The following is a 19,267-nucleotide window of genomic DNA, read 5'->3' on the forward strand; positions in this document are numbered from 1 at the left end:
CATCAATTTATAATTTACATTTTCTTTTCAAAGGACTACCTTTTTTGTCCAAGGAAAGGTATTTGCGTTTGTTTAAAGCTACTGGTATCCAGGAGTGAATTATAACATGCTTAGTTTTCAATGTAACACTTCCCCAAAATGTGAAATTTCAGTCAATGCTCATATACTAGCTACTATAATTCAATCATGTGGCTTTAAACTTACAATGTTTACAATTCATGACAATGGGCATACAAAGAGGACTCTGTTTCTAAAGATCTTGTCTGCTTCCTTGCTGAGGAAATAGGCCACTATTCAATCTTGACTTATTAACATCAATATTTATGGTGAAATGCTTGAGTTACATGGGATGGAATGAAATTATATTCTTATATACCTTTGCTAAGGGTTTCAATTGCATTGGCATTTACTAATCTAGCTTATTCCTTCTAGAGATGGGGCTTCTCCTCCCACTGTTGAAGGAGATGATGGAGGCATAGTGGCAGTGCTGATGGTGAGAAAGTTTTGTGATACCAAACATAAGAAGGGTGGGTGGTCAGAATAATTGTGGTAGTAGAATAAAGGCTAGTTGTTGCTCCAATAATGCAGTTTCTGGTCCTAAATGAGCATTTCTCTCATATATGCTATGTGTTCTCACATGTGTATATACACCATATATTCATTTCTCATACTGTTCTCTGCTTCACCAACGAATTTCACTCCTAATTTATAAATGGCTGGTGTCCCTATTAGCTTAGGAGCTTTCTAAAGACACAGTATGTAGTTATTTTTTATATTTGTCTTTCTTATGTTTAGTATAGTGCCTTGCAGGAGTGCAAATGCTTTTTAAAAAATAGCTCAGATTGAACAAATGTATGTTAAATACCTTCTATACAGAACACAATAAAGACCTTTCGCTCCCAATGCAGATTGATAACTTCTCTGCAACTTAAAAGTCTTTAAGAGTTACCTGGGCCACTGGGAAGGGAAGGTGCTTACCTAGGTTCACATAGATTTTTGGGACTCTTAGGCCAGCTCTCTAGAAACTACGCCATTTTGTCTCTCCTAGAATGACTATTAGAGTAGTTTACATGTTGAATCAAAAGGAACTCAGTTAATAAAATAACTACTTTTTCCTCTATGAGAATCTGAGATAATCTAAGACAATGAACATTTTCAGAGTAGCTAAAATATTGAAAATACGAATTCAGGAATAAAATTGGTGAATTATTAGTACAAATTAGACATTATTAATTTTGACGGGTTGTGACCGTCCTCTTACCATTACAAAGAAATTTAAGTATTTCATAAATGTTTTCTGATGATAAAAGCTGCCTAACATCAATTTGAAGACACCCCTTAAATTTTCTGCTTTAGTTAAAGAAGCAAAGCAAAATAGATTGTCTTGGAGGTTACAATTAGTGTTGGAATTCTATAAAATTATATTTGTGCTAATAATTAGTAAACAATATTATACATAATCAATGACAGTAATAATTATGAATAATACATCTCACATTTATGTGGTCATTTAATATTTTCAAATCTCTCTCATTACAATAATCTGCATGTTAGGCAGTGTAATTTTCATTATTATTATCCCTATTTTACTGAGGAAAATGAGCTTCAGAAAGGTTAAATAACATGACAAAGTTCATATATCTAGTCTTAGATTAGATTCACAAAATTATGTAATTTGAATAAGTATGCTAACTCTCTACCCAAAATGCCCTGGGAAATATCTAATATAGAAAAGAACTTATGCATATTCTGTATTTGATTTAACAATAAACTTAATGCTGATATATTCTAAATTGAAATCAAGGTAATATTACTTATACTTCATTTTTGTCTTACTTTAGTTAATGTTTGATAAGTTATTTAAAGCACACCCTAACAATGCTTTTAATGTTTATATTAATGTAACAAGCACTCTTCTCCATGAAAACATTAGATCAGAAGAAAAATTGTAGCAGGACATATATAATTTTTGCTTTGATAACAATATCATTCTTGGTAAGGCAATATCTGCAACAATGCAAATAGTCTATGTTGACCATGTCTTTCAATTTTTTTTTTCATATAAGGATGGACAAGCTCGCAAACTCTTCCTATAATTTCTTCAATGTGAGGGCATCTTACAAAGGCACTGGTCACAAAGTCTCATTAAAAGTATCCTTCCCCCTCCCCCTGAAATCAAGACTCTCCTAGAAAATCTTTGATCTTTAATTATCTACAGCATGCTTGAATAAGAAATCTGAAAGACTTCTAGAAATTATAGATAGTGAAGTTATATAGAAACAATTCCTAAGGGAAATACTTGTGATTAGTAGGTTAGGGTTTTGGTGCTGAATTCTCAAAAGTTTGCTGTCAACATAGTTCTAATTCACCGGATGATCTCATATACACATTTTACTTTCTAAGACAGTCCAAATGATGATCATCTTATTTTTAATACCTTGCTTTCTGAGATGGAGGTCATTTACAAGAAAAATGCAGAAGTAAATTTATTGTATGAAGATGGTTTTACATCTCTACAACATTTCTTTCTCTACCATGGTGCCCCAAGACATCAATATACAGTGAAATATTTACTGGGAAATCACAATTTCTCTCTTGAGAAATTTCTACTCTTTTCATAATCTGTATCTGCATCAATGCATGGCCCACTTGTACCACTCATCATAAATGGCTTGTGTTTAAAACAATCATACCCTTCTCTTTATTGTCTTATGGTTTGCCAAAACAAATTTCAGAATTGAAAAGTGTACTGAAGTAGAAAAAAATGCTACTTTGAGAAACTTGCTGATTCTGCATATGATGACACATTTTCTAGAATTATGAGAAGAAGGGGGGGGTGGAAATAACACCTACCTTTGGCAATTCCTGTGTGAAGCTCAATAAATACAAATTCTCCAATGCACATAGAAACTCATAGTCCTCCTTCCACATGAATTTGATTGACCATGTTTTGACTTCAGATAACTGTTATAAATGCTTTTTATTCTTTTAATTATTCCAATTCCTATTTCATAGTATCATAAGCTCATACAACCAAGCTTAAAATAACCTGAGAGGCCATCTGATCCAAGCTTCTCATTTTCCAGGTGAGGAAACCGAGTCCCAAGCCCTCTGTCTCCAGAGCCACTGCTCTTTCCATTGTACCTTGAATGATGTCAGATTTTTTTTGTCTTTTATTGTAGATAAATATATATATCAACCAGAGTTTTAATGAATCACAAAATAAAATGACTTATAGGTATGAAATCATGATTAAAGATTTTCTCTTACTGTATATTATACATTTATTTTTTCTTCTTTTGAATTTGTTATGATCATTAGTGAAAATTCAAGTGTATGTTAAAGTTTAAGGAAAAGGGGGAGGGCTTAGCTATGTAGTATAATTCACAAAGTTACCAATAACTTCAAGACTCAAAAGTATTCCTCTAAAGTTCACTTAAATACTATACATATAAAAATATTGAATATACAAAATTCCACTGGATTTGAAGTATAGATTGTAGAATCTCCAACATTTTATTGACTTGCAATGAGAAATTCACACAAAGATTGTTACTAAATTTGGGACAATTTTATGGAGCTAAATGTAAAAAGAGGATGTCAATGATTGTGATTTCACATAATACATGCCTTAGAATCCTTTATTTATTGATGAAGAATTATATATAGATATGAAATATTTGGAGGAAGAAATAGAGAAGAGTTACATATGAGAAGAAGGTGTGGGTGGGTTGGAATATGTGCTAGTAGAAGGGATTCTCAAATTGACAAAATCAGATTGACCCAAGCAATAATTAGATATGCAAATGTGAATATATATATGTGTGTATAATATTATCAGTATATTGAAAGTTTTTTGTATTAACCAAACTTTCTCTTTTTGATTCCATCAATCAGCTATCTTTCCCAAAATATATACAGAATATTTATCTTATGTTTTATACCAGTTTTTCTAGGTAGAATCACTATTTAGAATATCCGTTATCATGCCAAACAAAACATAATAAGTGAATGTGCTTCCAATAATTGGCTTTTCAAAATTATGTTTCCAAATTTTAGGAAATCTAGACATATTCAATAAAGAAACTGCATGATTACAATAATTAGGGACAAAAAGTTATTTTACATTGCAAATGCATTTATATTTAGTATCCAACAATTTATGTATGTGTGTATACATATGTATGTATATATAAACATATCATATATGTTTATAGGATTTAATTTAGCTAATCACTTAGCCATGTTTCCATGAAAATTAACTTGAGGTAATTTTGATTCTCTTTAAGGAGTCTCAGTTGTAAATTTGGGGGGGATGAGGAGGAGATTACATTTAACTGAATTACATATACATACGTACATACATACACTTATTTCCAGGCACAAAGTTTAGTTAGTTTGTCTATCTTTTTGACACAATGCTACTACTATGGGATCACGGTCTAACTTCAAGCATGCTGGCTTTGAAGTGTCACCAGGAATACTATCATTTTTAATATTATTGGCAACAGTTTTATTGTAAATTTTAATTTAGGCAGTGTGCTAGAACAGCAGTGTAGTAGATGAAATTTAAATCATGACTACTTTAGATGTGTTTCTTGGAGGTAAACTTACAATGCCCACAGGATTTTAAAAACAAGTTTCCAAAACATAGCGGAAATATACAGAACAACTTAAGTGACTAAGGAATATTAAATATCTTAATCATTAACAATTTTCTTACCACCAATTAATGTGCTTTTACATACTGATTTTTAAAATATCTATTAACACTTGGTAATTGAACTGACTCTATTAGTTTACTTAAGGGATTGAAACTAAATATTATGAGGGAAAGTATAAAATATACTCCAAATAAAGCACTGCCACTGAGCAAAAATCTACTGTTGCTGCATAAATGCTGCTGAATCAATTTATTTGATTGACCACATTCTGTTTCCTGAACTCAATTTATCAGGAGAATTTTCTGAATTCTGGATAAATTCCAATGAAAAGACTGAAAATTCAAAGCTTCTCTTTGATTTTCTGACTATTTTATTTGGGTTGAGGATGATTTAAAACACAGGGGAATGCTTTGCTGGGAGAGAGCAAAATTCTTTTGCCTTTCTTGAATGTAAAAAAATAACCAGGATTGTAAGGTTGGCAGGAAAAAAATATTCCTGGAATGTATAAAAGGCTTCAAATCCTTGGTAATTACATTTTCATTTTCAGTGAAGTTACCATTTTGAGGTGAAGGGTTGTGAGTGTACATTATTTTATTATTATTTTCTACTTTGCCAGATATTTCAAAATAATAAAAAGTAAACATTGCAATAGAAGATCAATTCTTGTGTGTATGTGTTTTCCACTTCAATATTAGTTATATAGTCCCTGAAAATAAACTGCTTGGGTAGTTCAGAAAATAATGGTGTTGATCTAAACAATTAACTCTTCCAAAATACTGTTAGATTATCTCATTGAAAAAATGACATTTTTTTTCTTAGAAGAAAAAGTTATCATTGGCACAATAATATGCAGTATCAACAAGATAATATCATGTAAACAATGGAACACTTTACTGCCAAAATGGCATCATTTGTAATTTTTTCCCACTTTGGGTTAATTGCATTTATCTCAATATTTGCCAATTCTGGTTATCTATGAAAGAATTCTGTAAACAATCTACCTTACTATATGAAGAGATACTTCCATGGCAGACTATGCATACGTATTTGTGCATTTCTTCCAATATACAAACAGATATATGCATGTATTATCAATACTAATATTTAGGGATCTTTTATAGCGGGTAACTGATTTATTTAAGGTGTCTCTTCACTAGGCCATTTTGACACAAGGATTTCTGTTAGAAGATAAGCTCTTACATTAGAACTCCCTAGATATAAAGCTTTTCTTAAGAGTAAGAGATACAAGCGGTACTTACAGCACTTCCAGGTCCCGTAGAGCCCTAAATGCCCCATCTTCAATACAGCTGATCTGGTTGTAATCCAGTTGCCTGTTAAACAGATTAGGAGGATATATGTAAAAAGGAAGGAACACTGGTAGTGTTATTCCTAAGAAAGTCTCTTCAAGGATCTATGAATCTAGGCTTCACCAAATGAAATGCTTTCCCAAATAAACTCATCTGCTTAAGAATGTCACACGCCATTCTGGCCTTGATACCGCCACTGAAATCTCTTTTTGTTCTGAACTGTCTGTGCAAACAGCAGTCTTGGGAAAGCTCCAGTAAATAATAACTCCACCTTATATTAAATGCCATAGGAATGCAATTTCATTACATCAAGAAAAGCTATCCATTAAAAGCTCTCAGCGTCATCTTGCTGAAACAATTTCATTAAGGTAAAGGATTGTAAATCACTTAATGTCACATGCATCCCCTCAGTGACCTAACAGAATCCATTTATCAGAGAAGCCCAGCTGCATGTTAATTTCACTATCCTTGGCAAGAAAAAGCAAGAATACTTTGAGTTTTCTTTTTAAAAAGCTATTTCCTTCTGGAACTCCAAATCCAGAAACAGAAGAATCCTTCATATCTGCCTTCCTTTCCCCAAATAATATGTTTTAGAAAGCATGCACTTATTCTATATCAAACTTGATTCTTCACTTAATTTGATTCCTTCAAATTATCTGCATTGTAAGCATGGCTACTTTTGAATTCTGTAACTTAAAAGTGTATAATATAGATATCTAGAGTATACCTTACTAGTCTTCAAGTGACTAAATTTTGGAAAATAATTTTTTCCATTGGATGATATTACTTCATTTACAAACTCACATTTCACATGTAGTACATTCCACACAAGGATTGCTAAAATCCATTTTATGTCCATACACTTCAGCACAGTAAAAACTTAAATATAGCACTGTATTCAAAATAGCACATATTTCAAAGTAACTGCTTTTCCCCTATTGAAAAGAGTACCTAAATTGTTTGTCCTGAATACAAAATCAAAGAGTAACTCAAACCTAGTAGTTTTGAAGTGTCCTTTTCCTTTTTTTAATTAATAGGATTTCCTTATAAAAAATAGCAATCTGCTTTGTTGAAGTAAGCATCCAAGTACAGAAGCAACAAGATCTTCATCGTGAACAATTACTTTTCAGAAGGGTAGCCTGAAGAGTTGTTACTTAAAGCAGGTGACGAGGTACTTGAGGTTATTATTATCCCAGAAAAGCAAGTATTTCAGTGTTTCATTTGAAAGAGTAATGGAATGTTACCAAACTAGTACAAAACAAAACAAAACAAAAAGAAAGAAAAAACCCCCATCATTTTCAGATGCAGAGATGAGTAAAACCCATCATACAGAACTATGAATATGACCACAATACAAATACACTTGCCCTTCATGTTTCTAATTCTGTATTAGCCACTGGGACTACTTAAGAGCTATTTCTTGAAGCATTGGCAAGCATATGACTGCAGGCTAAGTGCTTTCCTCATTAAAACATTGCAAACCAGCACAATAATTTAAGCTAGTCACTCCTCAGAATGCTTCTTTAAGTTTCTTGACTTATACATTATATATAAATATAATACATATGCACACATATAGGAAGTAGACATTGTTTATATGTACATATATAATATATAACCATACACATATATAGTGGTGTCAAGTTCAACAGGTCCACTAAACTGGACATAAAGATCCCTGTGGGCCATATATTGACAGTTTAAAATATAATATTATCTATATTTTATTGTACTTTTAGCTTTGTTGTTAATTATTTCACAATTACATTTTAATCTTTTGGGGCTGCACTTTGGAGTGGACCACTTGCAGCCTGTGGATAATGCATTTTAAACCTATGCATATACACATACATATATTATTATACATATACACATATGCACATAAGCATATGTGCATACATAACTTGTCTGTATACACATACACATAAATAAATATACACATGTTCATACATATGCATGTGTGTTCATATATACACATACACACATACATGCATCTTATGATGTTATGATATATCTCATTTTGAAAGGCATCTGGAGTGGCCGCCATTATAAATGGGTACACCTTTACATGATGTAAACAGTACAATCCATGCCATCCAATCTAAGATCAAGAATGCTACTCAGAAGGCTTAGTTTTTGTTGCTTTATAGGAAAAGGCTATCCAAAGTGAGATCTACTGCTTATTATGATATAGAGTACCAGCATTGTTCTTTGTGACGAATTCATGAAGAAGAATAGTTTTATTTTCTAAGGCTCCTTTTAAAGCAACTTGATGTGATTTTGGAGCCCGAACATTAAAAGACAAAGTTTGTATTCCTGAGTTCTCTTGTTTTTTATAGATTAATCTCATCTAACAATTAAGTTAATAGCCTTTTTTTAGAGTGTTAAAATATATCCATAGTACCATTTTCTAACCTCTAGTACAATTTATCAAAGCCATTTAAATTAGTACAATGGCATGAAATGTTACCCTTGACACAGTACAAAAGAGAAATTGTTTCCAGACAAATTGGCAAAATCTTTTAATGCCATCAAATTTGCCTAATGCAGTCAGCCTGCAGGTTAACCTGTAAGAGGGTGAGCCTTGTATTTGCCCATATCTTATTATCCTTAGCTGTCAATGTATAAATCAGCGCTGACGCAGCTTCTTTTAAATCATCCAGACTATAGACAGAGGGAAAGCTCAGCATGAGAAAAAGCACTGAAGCAAATCTTGTCCTACAAGAAATAACTGAAAGGCAGATGACTTCTTTCAATAGGTACAAGTTGAGGCTAGTCAGAATCAAAACAAAACAAACAACAAAAAAAACTTTGTTGTCATTAATATTGTTGGTGTTCTCTTGAACAATGTCTATATTTGCACAATACATGTTTCTTTAGGCTACTATTAGTAATAGAAGTGCTTCCATAGGTTTAATCACTAGGGTATTATGGTCTTTTGGGGATGTTGTGAACAAAGTACAGTCTTACTTACCCATTCCTCTGGGAATGATGCTCCTTTAAAACCATTTTGCAAATGTCAAAACAAACTAACACAGTCTCCATAAATCATGTGAGTCAGGGTTAGGATCCAAAATCCAGCTCAGTGACAGTATCCCTGATAAGCTCCTGTATGTCGGCACCTCTGTGACATAAACATCTACAAGTACTACTTTTTGTGGGGAGGTCAGTGTTCCCTTCTCCACTTTGGTGGTATTGGTGGCTGTAAGTGACCCAGATTGCATCCTCCTACCACAACCATCACCACCTGCAAATAGCCAGTGTCCTCCTGCTCATCAACTCTCAATATCAAAAAAGGATATAAAAAAGTTATTAATACTTGTGGATTAGCTGAATCCACAAGAATTAAATACTTTTCTTTTGCACTTAAGCCTGTTGCCTCTTAAATGTGGTGCATCACAGGATTAGACATCAAAGGGATCTTAGGGGGGCAGTTAGTGTAACACTACCATTTCATAGATGAGAAAACAGACTCAAAGAGATTGTAGTGATTCTACATTGATAGTTAATGAACAAAGATTGAACATAGAATAATAATGATAGTAATAATAATAGCTAATAATTATATAGAGCTTTAATTATATAGAAGCTTTAAGCAAATCTTCTTTCATATTATCCTCACAATAACCCTTAGTAGTTATGCTATCATTCCCATTTTGTACATGAGGAGACTGAGACAGACAGAAGTTAAATGACTTGCTCAGCATCATATAACTAGGTTGAGGCTAGATTTGAACTCAGGTCTTCCTGACTTCAGGACAAACTCTCTCTCCACTGTGCCTCCTAGCTAAAGAGTACTAAGAGATAATGATGCTTAGCACTTTCTGCTCATCCTTTGGAGCCATTTAAAAAATTTGATCTCTTTCTAGGTTGCCACTACATGTAGCACCTAACATCAAAGTTGGCAATAGGCAGCAAGACAAAAATTTTGAGGATAATTTATCCAAGAATGAAGGACATTTTTGATCACAATAAGAGAAGGGAGCAGAAAGACTTTTCCTGAAGACAGGTACAGAAAGCCACACACAGACACACAGACACACGCGTGCACACACACATATGTATGTGTATATATATGTATATAGATATATATAGATATGTGGGTGGAAAGATTGGGTGTGGGAGTGGCAGGCTCCTTAAACAATGCCATATCAAAATGCCAGTACTAAAAAGCCCACCAGATTTAATGCTTTCATGGTGATAAGAGTAGCAATGAGGAACTCACACTAGGTATTCTGCCACCTGTGGTAAATTCAGCTGAGTACTCTTGGGGATGGGAGGAGAGATGTATGGTATGGGTAGTTCTAGGCACTGACATTTCCTATTTGTGGCAGAGGTAGACCAGAGATAGAAGACAAACTGGAATGTCTGGGTATACAAACAGAGCTGTGGATGGAATGAGGAAGAATACTTTGTATTAAGTACTAAATGAATTAGGGAGCATGAAAAGGTCCATAGATTACAGAAATAATCATCTGGACAAGGTAGAATGAATTTTTATTATCAATCAGCAACATTTTGAGGGAATGTCTACAATTTCTTTCTCCTCTCACTTCCACATTTTCCCTCTTCCCTTAATGAGACTGTGGTGTCTTAATACCTGAATATCACTAAAACTGAGAGAGAGACTTTTCTGAAGAGGGTAGTTTAAACTGAGTCCTACTGATGAATTCTACATATCTGATGAATTCTACATATACTACATGCTCCAGGGACTCAATTTTAAATTAAATATTATTTCTAATAAATAGTAAAGCATTTCTGATTTGATAAGCCCTCCTAGAGACTGCACTCTACTTGAAAATTCTTTAATGGTGCAGGTTTAGCTTTGCCCTAAGATGAGGAAAGAATCTGATTATACAGGAGTCACACAGTGATGGACTAACTATAATCCAGGGATCAGCCTAGTTAAGCATGGAGGCTCATCACCAGGTAGGCTACAGGATGATGAATTTGGGAGCTTAAATAATATGCCTTTCAAAGCCACCCAGTAAGCAGTAAAGAAACTGGAATTACTGTCTTGAGGAATTTATATCATTAGCAAAATCACAGATCTTTAAAATTCCTTAGAACAAGCCCAATTTACTGACATAGGTGTTCCAATGCTTTAGTGCTTTTCACAATTTTAAGAATATTGAAATACTGAAAAAGAAGGAATATCGAATTAGATTTAAGGAAACTGATCAACTCTAAACCAGAAGGAGAACGCCCTCTTAACAAGAATGTTTTCTAATGCCTCATAGAACAGAAGCAGTAGGAGTGACCAGATAGATTTTACAACTTAATCCCATCAATGGTGAATCAGGACTAGTCACTTTTCTATCAATTTCAACTTATCTCCTGGTACTGGTGAAATAAAAATTTCAGACTCTTCATGAACATTCTAAGAAATTATTTACCTTTACAATATTTGATCATTCATCCATTTTTATTCACCAAAAATAATTTATGGAGCATATGCCACGTGCAAGACCTTGCTCCTGCTAACAATGCAGTAAAGGAGGTGACAACCACCAAAAGAACCAAATGACAAACAGACTGCAAGAGCTACCTTCCAAGCATGTTTGAAGTTTGAATTATTAAGAGTGGCCCAAAGGGCCAAAAGGACTATGGCTTGAGGATCAGGAGTCTAAATAGCTGCAGAATATTGGATAGGTCAAGTCACCACTCTAGTCTTCAATTTCTTCACATTTCAAATGAAAGTTTTAGAATAGGGTTTCCTATCCTGAAGTCCACAGATTTCAATGAGACAGTAAACTTGAAGAGGAAAAAAAATATATTTTTATTGCAATAAGTGAGATAACATGTAAAGACTTTGCAAACCATAAAACATATAAATACTAGCTATTATGATTATTAGCAATTATAATAACATAATGCTTCCTTTGAAATTATATGGATTTCATTTTATGCATTTGAAAACATTCTGAAAAGGGATCCATAGATCTCACCTGACTTCTAGAGGAACCAGGACAAACAAAATGTTAAAAAATCCTGGTTTAGGCTATGTCCTCTAAGATTTATTTATAAACACAAAGGCATATGCTGTCACACCCACATATTATTTACCTTTCCTGAGGATATGACATATCAAGTTTGCCTCTGTAGTATGCAAAGTATTTCCCTCCTAACCATCCTTTAAGGTTGGTAGTACAAACATTATCATTCTCATTTTACAAATTAGTAAGAGTTTACTTTAAGGTATGCAGGAGAAGCATGGCTGGTCCTGAATCTCTGTATACGACATCATTTCCCTTCCCTTGGCTCCTGCTGAGCCTAATAACCTTCTTTTGACTCAAATCCCCAGGCCAGATAGCACAGGGAAGTTTGGAGGAAGCCACTGGATCCTGTGAAGGGGCAGTCTTGGGGATGAGCAAGGGAAAGGAAGTAGTCTAAAAGTAGGCCTTTTATACTGGTGAGAAAATAGAACACTTCCTCCCATCCCCAACATGTCACTGCCTGGGGTCATAATCTCTCCTCATTCTGCATTATTTCTGGTTTTGGAAGAAAACTGATTTGGTGACTATAGAAGGTGGCCTAGCAAAAATGTATGGAAGCCTATTCCCTGTAGCTTATGGGCACAAAGAGGCATGTATTCTGTAAGCAAAGAAAGAGTCTGGCATTTGGAGTGATAGAATCCAGAATCTGGATGCCAGTTCTGCCACTTAGAATCAATGTGACCATGAAAAAGTCACTTAAGCTTTCTGGGTCTCAGTTTCCTCATCTGAAAAATGAGAGGGTTGGACTATTCCAACTTTAGAGCTTTAGTGCCTTCTTATTTTCTGCACAGAAGTTGCAAGAGAGAAAAGGAAAAGAAAGAATCCTGAAAAGAATCTTATGGAGGTTCTGTAAGCTTATTTTAATAGTTCATGCAACAAGAATCTGTCATTCTAAGTTCCAATTAGGCAATTATTAGGAATTCTCTATAACCTCTAAATAAATAACTGGGATGAATGCTTAAGGAGGCACCTCTAAACATAGTGGCAATAAACAAGGCCCACATCCTATAATTTTGCCAATTTGATTGAACTTATCAAAACGGATAATGAATCCTCCCAATCAACCTCCCTTACATTCTTGTTCCAGCTAAATATTTGTGGGCAAAGTAAACGAAACTAGAATGCTTTGGGGGCATATTGGTTCACATTCACAGTTCTGGATAGCTCTCTGGTGACTTAGGGGAGCTCTATCAGTTGTATTATTCAAGGTCCTGTGCCCCCCAAATGTCCATGATTCACAATTCTTAGATACTCCCTAAATTACTGTCTTGTCCAGGAACATTATTGCTAGTGTGATAGGTGATTATTTACCAGCTAAGTAAATATCTATACAAACTCAATTAAAAAGCTTTACAGGTTTTCTGTAGCCTTTGTGTTTGTAAGATCCTGTCAGAATGCAGAAAAATTTTTTTAAAAAGGAAAAGTAAAACAAACAACTCACAATACAAAAATTTTCTTAGAGAAGTCTAGTCCAGACACAGATGAGCTGCCAAAATGTGTGGGATTACCCCAACTAGGATTTGGGATTAATTGCAAATCAATCACTGACCCTCAGATGAAAAACCAAAGTATCCTTGATGATATTTTCTCCCTATACATCTTAAAAATGTGTATTGGGCAATGTGATTAAAGGTCCAAATGGAGACCCAAAGTCAGCAGATGATAAATGTGAAAGGCTTTCAGAGAAAAGGAAGGTCATTGTGGATTGAAGTATCATGGAGGCCTTATTGGGAGTGGTCAGATTTGAGTTGGTATTTGCAGGATAAGAAAGTAGTACTTGGGGGCAGCTAGGTGGAGCAGTGGATGGCACTCTGGCCTTGGAGTCAGGAGTATCTGAGTTCAAATGTGGCCTCAGACTCTTGACACTTACTAGCTATGTGACCCTGGGCAAGTCATCTAACCTCGACTGCCTCAACCCCCCCCTAAAAAAAAAAGCAAGAAAAAGAAAGTAGCATTTATAGAGATAAAGAGAAAGCATTAGCATTCCAAAAAAGAGGTTGTGATGGTGAAAAAGAAGGAGAATATACAGCATATTTGGGGGATAGTGAGTAGATCAGTCAGCTAGAGTTGAAAGCTATTACAAGAGATTTCTAGAATGCAATGTTAGAAAGATAATTGTGGTTCAGATTGTGGAGGACCTTGACTGCAAAGTTAAATAGGAAATGTTGACTATGGTTAACAGACAATCACTGGAGGTTTTCAAACATGGAAGTGACATAATGAAAGCAATGTCTAAATTATTAGGCCAGTGGCAATCTGCTACAAATATATGATAGACTAAGGCTGGAGGAAAAGGTATAAAGATTCTGCAATAATTTGGTTGTATGAGATGCAGTTTGTAACTCAGGTTTCCAGGTCTTCTCAGTAACCTTCGATTATTCCCTACTAGATGGAATATTACATAGGCTGTAGTGAGGCGGAAGGGGGAAGGGTGGCTATGCACAGAAATGAAGATTATTGGCTGCTTCTGTCCTATCCAAGTTCACCCAGAGAATCTGGCACTAAACCAGACTTTGGACTAGGAAAGACCCTGGCCTTCAAGCATAGGTACATGGTACCATGGGACTTTACATATAGGGGGAGGAAGCTTGATCCTACTCTGAGAGTTTCTTTTCATCTCATCTTTCCCTCTGAACTTGCTTCAGGTGTCCCAAAATGACTTTGGGGTAGAAGTCCTAAAGTTGTGCTTCCTTACCAGACATGGAAAGTTTAGGAAGAGAAAGTAGAAAAGTAGAACCAGGGGCTAGGAAGGGGATTATCTCTCATAAGTTTATATACCACACATATAAAATTAGAAGGTATTTTAGGGGACATCCATTCCCTCAGGTTGCAAACAGAGGTTAAGTGATTTGACCAAAGTCACATGGATAGTAACTAAGATTCTCATCTAAACTTAGGTCCTCTGATCCTACATATGAAACATTTTCCAATGAATCCATCCATATTTCTTCTCTGCCTCTACTCTTACACACAAAATAGATTCCTTCAAATATGTCATTCACCTTTCTTTCTCTTGGTACTTTGGAACCATTCTTTTAAAGAAGCCCCCCTTCTCTACCTCCTGTAATTTCTAAGTGATTGCAATCCTCCAGTTATGCAAAAATATGGTCAATTGGCCTGTGATTACTAAAATTAGAAGGTTCAAAAATTGACTAGGCTGATGGTAGAAGGAAGGGAAAGAAAGCAGTGTATGCAATAGGCATTATAGACAGAACAGACCAGATTAAAAATTTTAATTAATTGAACAATCAGTGAATAAGCTCATATTTCTCAGAGGTAAACAGAACTTATTTCATAAGACAATAAGCTTCAAATTATTGGTCATTTAATTTGTATAGTTTCTACATACCTGCAACTCAGAGATAACATAGGAGTTAATAAGACACATGTTAGAAATTTTAGTATCCTTAAAAAGGTCTGCTAAAGGTAATTAAAATGTTTGCAAAGTATAAAAGACACTAGACAAGGAATCTAATAGTGGATTTTTCCTAATCCTAGATCTTTTAAATAAGGTCAGGGAGATGTGGTTAGATTTTTGTAAGGCTCCAAGTTTATATTGGGGAGACTCAAAATCTTGGTAATAATTTTATAAAACTTCCTTTGTCAAGAAAGAAAAAAAAGTCCTCTAACTTATACTCAGGCTGATATAACAGATTAGAAAATATAGCAATTTGGATGGTCTAGGCTAGGGCATCAAAACTTTTTTTAAAAATGTAAATGAGAAATAAGTTAGAGGTAGTAAGGCAATCACAGAACCATGGATAGCTCCCCATATGAATTATTGTTCTTTTAGAAACTGCATGATTTCTGAAGCCATTTCTATCCCTTGCTACTGAAAGATACGCAAGTTCATTCCAACCCCTAAGCAAAACTTTCTGGATATTAAAAGAGCCTTATGTAGCTCTGACCTTCTTGTTATAAGGAATAATACTTCTAACAAAATGTCACTTGTGTGAGCTTAGGGAAGTTATTTTATGTCTCTAGACTTCAGGGTCTTCATAGCTTTGATGACAAATGTTCAAAATCAGAACCATAGCCTCCAGATAGATTTGAGGCTCATCAAAGAGTTTTATATCACCAAGAAGTCCTCTGGGGTCATGTTATAAGCTGTTGATTCAGATACTGTGAAAGAGGCTTCTTCATTGGAGTTTGTCTGTTCCTCTCCTCTCATCTGATATCCCCAATCAGGTAGCCAGACATACACTTATACAGGAACTAAGGCTCTAACAGACGTATGGGAGGCACTATCAACATTAGATTAGGCATAAGAGATTTTTACCTTTCTGATATCAGGAAAGAGCTAAGTAATTATAAAACTATCTGAAGATAAAACATTAAGCAATACTTATTAGAATGGACAAAAATTAATGGAAGAAATAATTGTCAAGCACTTACTATTTGCAAAGATTTTGCTAAATACTGGGGATGCAAAAACAAAACCAAAATAAGACAGTTTCTTCACTCAAGGAGCTCACATTTTAGTAGGAGGAGACTGTCAATCTATCATCCATCGAACTATCTATCTATCTATCTATCTATCTATGTCTATCTAATATAGATATTGTTTGTATTTATGTATGTGTATATATGTATATAATACGTGTTATACATACATATAGACAGTTTTACCCACAAGTCGTATGGAAGGGTTGAGTGCAGGAGCAAAGCAGATGGTCTTGCATCTTCTTTAACTGAATTTTCATTCATTAAATAACATCTGACATTGAACCATCTGGTGGTGCCAAGAATTTTGGTAAGACTTTTCTTTTCCAGGTCCTTAAAAGCTGTGGCTCTTGAAGAAGTAAGGTTGTAGCATCTACAGAAACATTTTCCAAGTCCCAACTCCAAAAGGGTTGTTTCTTTCTATGTCTATGGGCCCCAAACTGGAAATAGTCTCTGTAGTCTGGGAGGTGCTGCTTTTTCAGGGACTCTTGGACTTTGGATCCTACATTCTCTACATTGGTGTATGAGGGATAATGTTGGTTAGGGTAGGGTGGTGTGATTGGCTTGACCATGGTGGAATATGCTACCTTTACTCCTCCTTTTTTTTCCCTTTGCTTTTATTAATTGGTGGCCTGACATTTTATTTACTTGACTGTTTGTTTAACTTTATTGATAGCTTTTGTTTTTATATCATCTTTATTTCCATTTATGTCCCCTTCCTACCCATCTCCAGAAAACTATCCTTTGTAGTAAATAATTTTTAAAAAGCAAAATGCAGTTAAACAAAGATAATCAGCATATCAAATCCACATTCTCCCATTTCTTTAAAGAAATAAGTGAGGTGTATTTTCTCATCTGTGTAGGGACAAGTTTGCTCATTTTAATTATACATTATTCAATTTTGCTTTTTTTGATCTTTCCACTCACAGTTATATTCATTATGTATATTGTAGTATTGGTTCTACTTACTTTATTTTGCATCTCTTCACATAAATCTTCCCAGGTTTCTTAGATTCTTCACACTAATTGTTTCTTAAGGTATAGTGATAATGTATTATGTTTATACAAAATAATTTGTTTAGCCTTTTCCCAATCAAAGAGCATCTAAAGTGCAAGAAAAAACTTGGTTTTTAGTTACTTTCTTCCACAAAACGTGGTACAATGAATATTTTGATGTATATGAAATTTTTCTTTCTTTTTTTTAACTTTCTTGGGGGTACATGGTACATACATAGCAGCGAGATCTTTGGGTCATGATGTGTGGACATTTTATTAACTTTCCCCATCCCAAAATTCCAAATTGCTTTCCTGAATAGTTGGAGCAATGTATAATTCTCCAAGAGACTGAATTTTTTTTAACAAATTCGAAAGAAAAGATATCATGGATGATATTATCCAAAAAAGGCAAGCAAAAAAACATTAGTAACAATCTATATCTACCTGATTCTCATCCTCATAAAAAAATTTTATAAAAATGATCCATGAAAATACTCTTGAAAAATGGCAGAATTCAGATGATTCTTTACAGTAAACAACATCACAGGCACAAAACTATTTGAAATATTTCAAGAATAAAAAGTAGTACTCATGCAAAGATTGGGGTAGGTGTTGGCATACCCTGGAATGGGAGCATTAGCACTTCCCCAAACCTTCTATCACCACATTCTCCTAAAGGGAAAAGTCAGTGGTAATTCTCTTCCCATGGTATGCAGGTACACCTGTAACATATGATCTACTGTATTCATTATTTATTGATTATGAAAAAGATGGACAAAAATTGTGACTAGCTACAGCAAAACAAAAAGCCCTCAAGGTTCTCTACAAAAAAAGGTACCTCTGATATGAAATCATACCTTAAAATTATATAGTATACTAATCAGTTTAACCATTGAAATATGTTTGTCTCATGATTCTCGATTGCCAATAGCAAATGAGGTATAAAAGAGGGAGACAAATGCTCCTCAAAATCATATCCCATAGTCATGAAAGATGTCTTGGATAAAGGCCAACTGGAACAAGGAAATATGGAAGACTGTTCTCCATGTGACATTATGCTGATTATGTTGAGTCTTAGACCACTATGGAGTCTCTAGTATGAGATCCAGGTTCATGCAAAAGATTTTGGCTGAGTAATTCACACAGCACAAAAAGAAGTGGATAAAGAATTAGTATTACCTAGATTATGAAAGATGTATGGGAAAACTAGTTAATTGATCAGTACGCATATGTAGATATGCGTTGCTGATGGATAATGAATTTGGTTCAGAATTCAACAGAAGACTTGATTGAATCACATTTAGGAAATTCATTTTGCCTTCAACAATTAAATATATCTTTACTTTTATTTTTAAATTATTTTTTAAAATTCTGAACTTGACCAAATTAATAAATATAAAGATGCCCACTAAGAGTAAAAAAGAGGATTTTATATCAAGTTGTATATAGTTAGTCTTTAAGTATGTAATAAATTCAACATGTTACAAACAACTTTTTTAAACATCAGTATACTCCAATGGCACTATACAACTGGTAATCATAAACAACCATAGTCTAAGAAATGATAAGATATTTAATTAGTCCATAGCATATTACTAATAATGAGCTCTGTATAAGAAATAGTGGAAAAGCCATCATTAAGAAATAACAGCTAGATGTTGAAGAAGCATCTATGAAAGAATAAAAGACCTTCAGTGCATTGGGTAGATATCTATAGATGGTTTACAGAATGGCATCTGTATTGTTGGATTTCATGCAAAGAGTAGCCATGTAGATGAGATTATGATTAAGCTATATTGTCAAATACTGTTAAAGTGGAGATAGCCATTATTGCTTTAGTCTGAAGCATATAAAGAAA

General features: G+C 34.2%; 1 protein-coding gene across 2 annotated transcripts in view; it reads right to left on the bottom strand.

Annotated features, from left to right (window-relative positions):
- SLIT2 (slit guidance ligand 2) overlaps window positions 1–19,267 on the bottom strand; it is a 395,951-nt gene that overhangs the window by 154,233 nt on the left and 222,451 nt on the right. For both annotated transcript variants that reach the window (XM_020992637.2, XM_020992619.2), the window contains exon 6: window positions 5,924–5,995. In XM_020992637.2, the coding sequence (XP_020848296.1) occupies window positions 5,924–5,995 (72 nt within the window). The remainder of the gene's footprint in view (window positions 1–5,923; window positions 5,996–19,267) is intronic.

This window comes from Phascolarctos cinereus, unplaced genomic scaffold (assembly GCF_003287225.1).
Source record: "Phascolarctos cinereus isolate Bilbo 61053 unplaced genomic scaffold, phaCin_HiC Scaffold_9;HRSCAF=440, whole genome shotgun sequence".
In the NCBI taxonomy this organism is placed as follows: domain Eukaryota; kingdom Metazoa; phylum Chordata; class Mammalia; order Diprotodontia; family Phascolarctidae; genus Phascolarctos; species Phascolarctos cinereus.